We start from the raw sequence: 4,542 nt of genomic DNA on the forward strand, positions 1-4,542 counted from the left end.
AGCATTTGCATTCGCATTCGTGAGACTTGAGGAGAAATAAACTATTGCCAGGGACGCAGCCGACACATCTTCTGACATTGACTCCAAGGCCTATTTGAAAACCAGGATATGATCTAGGACCTATATGTATATACAATATCAGCTATATATATAATAGTAGTATACGATAATCGACGACTCATACTATCAGACCAGTAAACAAACTGATAATGCATGCAAATGATTCCTTAAACTAAGTAAGCAACCATCTCTCTTACTTGTAGCTAATAAGCTAGATGGCCAGCATCATCATCACCATCTTATATAACAAGTACCGTAGTAGTAGTAGTAACAGTAGTGCTGCTAACATATAAGTAGTAACAGGCCGGAGAGGAGCTAATAACAAGTAGAAACAAAGAAACGGATTAATAAGCAAATTAACAATGCCATTGCCATGGCCGTGCATGCGGCTGCTCGGCCGGGGTTAGAGAGATCCATCGATCCACCTCAGCTAGCTAGCTCTACTCATCCTCATCCTCATGCCCATGGCTCTCCACCTCGTCGTCCTGCTCCTGCTCCTGATCGTCGCCGCCGGCTCTTCGCTTGGCAATGCCATCGTCGTCGTCGTCGTTCCCATCCTCAGCGCCGCCATTGCCATTGCCCTCGTTCTGACGCTCCCTGTCGAACATGAACCCCGGCGGGCCGCCGTGCGCGTCGGGGTACTTGACCACGGCGTCCAGCAGCTCCGAGCTCGCCTTGGCCGCCTCGTCTCCGGCATTGTTGTTGCTGCCGCCGGCTCCGGTGGCTCCGGCGGTGCGCGAGTAGAGGCGGTCCAGCTCGTCGAAGTAGGGGCATGTCTTGGCGTGCGCCGGGCGCTTCTTGCCGCTCTCCTTGGCCTTGCGGAAGTACTTGTTGATGTTCTCCCACTTCTCCTTGCACCGCTTGGCGCTCCGGCCGTAGCCCGCCGCAGCCATGCGCGAGCTCACCTCCTCCCACAGCGGGCCCTTGAGCCCCGGCTCCTGGAACCGCCCCTCCAGCCCCGTCCGCACCCGGATCAGCGCCTCCACCTCGTGCTTCGGCCACCGCGACGTGCTCATCAGATGCAGCGTGTCGCCACCGCCGCCGCCACCCTCGTAGGGCACCAGCTCCTTGCCGGCCGCCGCGTCCTGGCTCATGCTCGTGTCGTCCCCGGACGCCGGCGGGAGGGCGATGGTCTCGCCGGAGATCTTCTCGAGGTAGTTGATGATGGCGGCCTCGCGCGCGGCGGCGCTGGCGCGGTCCTGCGCGCGCGCGGTGGCCTCGCGGGCGAACTTGTCGGCCTCCTGCCGGCGCCACGCCTCGTCGCGGGCGGCGCGCTCCCGCTCGCGGCGCTCCATGGCGTCCAGGAACTGGCGGTGGAGGCTCTCCTGGTGCTCCATCAGCCGCTGCACCAGCCGCTCGAAGAAGGACGCCGACGCGCTCAGCTGCTCCTGCCGCCGCCGCTTCCGCTTGCGCCGCGACGCGTCCGCCGGCGGCTGCGGGGGCTGCACCACCGCCGCCGCGTCCTCCCCGGCCGACGTCTCCGATGCGTTGAGATGCGGCGCGTCCGCGGCCGCCACGCCCGGGAGGTCGGCCATGGCCGGCTCCAGGATGGCATTGTCGTCGCCGGTGAGGCCGGAGCCGGAGCCCGTCTGGGCGCCGCTGCTCCCCGGCTTGTAGATGGCCTCCAGCTCGCTGAACAGCTTGTAGTTGCCGCCACCCGCGGACGCGGCAGACGCAGCGGCGGCAGCGGCATTGTCGTCGCCTTTCTTGAAGTAGTTGGCCGCAGCGGCAGCAGGCGGCGCGGGGGACTCTGGAGTGGCTACCTTCTCCTTCCCCGGCGCCCTCTTGCTGCTGCTCGTGCTGTGCAAGTAGTCGATGTCCAGCGGCCGCCTGCACATCCAACAAGACGAACAATGCAGAGTGAGAACAAGAATTGAAATGCTGCATGCAAGAGCAAGATGCATGCGGGCGGCGGCCTTTGCTTTCTCGTTGCATGTCACCGGCCGGAACCTTTTGGGTGAGGTAATCATCCATGGGAGAAAAGGGGAGGAGCTGAAAAGTAGGTGCTCGAGTGACAATGTCCGCTGGAGGCTGAGCACTGAGCAGGACGGGAGGAATCGCCATGCCCATCAGCATCACCAGCGGCGCCTCTCTCTCAATCATGCCACTATTATTGGTCGTCCTCTGCTCCCTCCCCACGAGCATCCCAAGCAGAGCAACCAAACAAGATGCAATGCAACCTCTTGTCTTTTTTTTCAATTCATTCAATTTGCGCCAAGAACCACTAGGCTAGCAGTGGAGGAAGCAAATCGGCGAGGAATCCATTTCGATTGGGAGAAGATTTGAAGAAGATCCAGATGTCCTACCAGGTGGGTTCCTTGATGGAGGTCTCCTCGTCGCCGGTCCACCGCCGGAGCCGGCTCTCGGTGGCCGCCTCGTCGTCGCCGCCACCGACATGGAGCATCATGCCGCCGCCCGCGCCGCCGCCCCCGTCGTTGAGGGCGTCGTCGGTGCCCCCCGTGGCGCCGCTGCCGCCGCCGGCGTCGACCGCCAGCTTGAAGTTCATGGCAGCTGCCAGGAACGGGGGGACTCCCGGAGGGGCTGCGCCGCCGGATGCCGCGCTCCCGGCGCCCGCCCCTGAGCTCTCCGGCACGGCCTCGACGTCGAATCCCAGGTGGTGCTGCTGGTGGTGGTGCTGCTGCTGGTGGTGGTGCTGCGGAGCCCATCTCGCGGGCGCCGGCTGCTGCGGCGGGGGCTTGTGGTGGTGCTGCTGCTGCTCGTGGAAGAGCTGGAGGTGGTGCCCCGCGGCGGCCGCCTGGTGCAGCAGCTGCTGCGTGAAGGGTATCCCGGCCTGCGCCTGCGCCGGCGGGGCGGCGCCGAAGTGGGCGAAGTGCGGCGGCATGTGGGGCGCGTGGTGGTGGTGGTGGTGCTGCGGCGGCAGGGCGTGGTGGTGCAGCGGCTGGTACCTGAAGGGCCCGCCCAGCTCCGGGGCGGCGGCAGGCTGGGGCGGCTGCTGCGGCGGCGGCGGCGCGGACATGGCGAAGCCGCCGTCCATGATGAACTGCTGGAACTCGGAGACGCCGCCATAGCCGGACTGCATGGCGAAGTCCTCCGGCCGGCGGGGGGGGAGCTCCCTACTACTATCCTATTCCTAGGTAGCTGCTACCACTCACCTCCAGTGGCAGTGGGGATGAATTACTGCTACCATTGCTCGACCTCGGCGGTGATGGTGAAGCTTTTGCTTTGCTTGGCTTGGCTTGGTTACATGTTGCTGGTGGCGTAGCAAATTAACCTGAATTGCAATTTGGAAATGCGAATGCACAGCACAGTCACAGCAGGAGGGGGAGGGGGGAGATGGGGATGGGGATTGGAGGAACAAGGGGAGGATGGGGATGGCCTTGTCTTAATGGAGGGAGGGTAGAGGGCTCGGTCTGTTTGGTTTCCATTTTGCTTCTGGGTGCCTCAGCTTTATCTTCTGGCAGTTTTGGAAAGCAGCCCTCGGGCATGCCCTTATTTAGATACCCCTGCCCCTGCCCTTATTGTCCCGGTTTGAATTGAATGGACTCTTTCTCTTTCCGGCAAATACAAATAAAGGCCTCAACTTCACTTGTGCTTCCTCCTTGTCCTCTTTACATGGTGAGGTTTGGAGGCTTTATCTTTGGCTTCTATATGTCCAGCAAGATACTCCTATACATACTGCCCGTGGCTTGTTTGAATTCGATCATCCAATTGCCATAAGTTTCGACATAATCGATGCTTTCAAGGGATAATCACAATCTAGGTTTCTGTTGCCCATGAAAAAGGATAAGAGAGCTTGTGCTACAAAAGGAAAAGAGAAAGTATAGCACGATTCAAGCAGTTGAATAGAGCAACACAAACCTAAAAACTCCATTTTGGTGCAGCTTCATGGGGCTTCGGCTCCCTGGCATTTCAGTATTGCATCATTATAACAGTACTGTAGCACGAAGTCTCTTTTCTCTCTCTTCTCCCTCCCTCTCACATCCGACGGAGGAGCCGGAGGAGTCACAATTGTGTCTCCTTCGGCTCCAGCTCCAGCTCCTCTGACACCACTGCGCACTACAATGGCCGAGCTGGAGTACCATCAGCCCGGCCAAACAAGGCCCAAAGAATATATTGCATCCTTCGTTGATGTAAACAAAGGGGTATTGCAAGTGAAAAGGACCTGTCCAGAAAAGGCAAAAGAGCAAAAGAAAATAGAAAAAGGAAAGGGGACGCTGACGTCAGCTCGCCTGTGGGGCTACCGGCCGGCATGGCACCGCCACCGTCGCCACACACGTGCCCTGCACGTGTGGAGAGAAGCAAAATCGTGCATCGGGAAGTGCAGCTAATCAGTAGTAAATTACTAGTGACTGATTGTTTGCTGAGGAAGAGGCCGGATTAGTTTTGGTTCTTGGAGAAGAATATAATCGCTGATCCCTTGTCTCCTCTTCGTTTGGATCCTAGCTTATAGTATATACCAGGTGGTATTCCCCTCTCTATTCTTAAAAATACCAAGATGAGGACAACTTACCAGTCTTTTAG

General features: G+C 59.1%; 1 protein-coding gene across 1 annotated transcript; it reads right to left on the reverse strand.

Moving 5' to 3' along the window:
• Nucleotides 1–210: 210 nt before the first annotated feature.
• LOC117865211 (uncharacterized) lies at nt 211–3,539 on the reverse strand. Its single transcript, XM_034749365.2, has 2 exons — nt 2,367–3,539; nt 211–1,890 (listed from the first exon to the last, which is right to left on the reverse strand). Exons 1-2 carry the CDS (start codon nt 3,098–3,100, stop codon nt 501–503), a joined length of 2,124 nt encoding a protein of 707 aa, XP_034605256.1. The 5' UTR covers nt 3,101–3,539; the 3' UTR covers nt 211–500.
• Nucleotides 3,540–4,542: the final 1,003 nt, after the last annotated feature.

This window comes from Setaria viridis, chromosome 1 (assembly GCF_005286985.2).
Source record: "Setaria viridis chromosome 1, Setaria_viridis_v4.0, whole genome shotgun sequence".
In the NCBI taxonomy this organism is placed as follows: domain Eukaryota; kingdom Viridiplantae; phylum Streptophyta; class Magnoliopsida; order Poales; family Poaceae; genus Setaria; species Setaria viridis.

Coding starts and splice junctions, on each gene's coding strand:
- LOC117865211 (XM_034749365.2), bottom strand. CDS start 3,100: ATGCAGTCCGGCTATGGCGGCGTCTCCGAGTTCCAGCAGTTCATCATG. Junction 1,891..2,366: donor TCCATCAAGGAACCCACCTG/GTAGGACATCTG, acceptor TTGGATGTGCAG/GCGGCCGCTGGACATCGACT.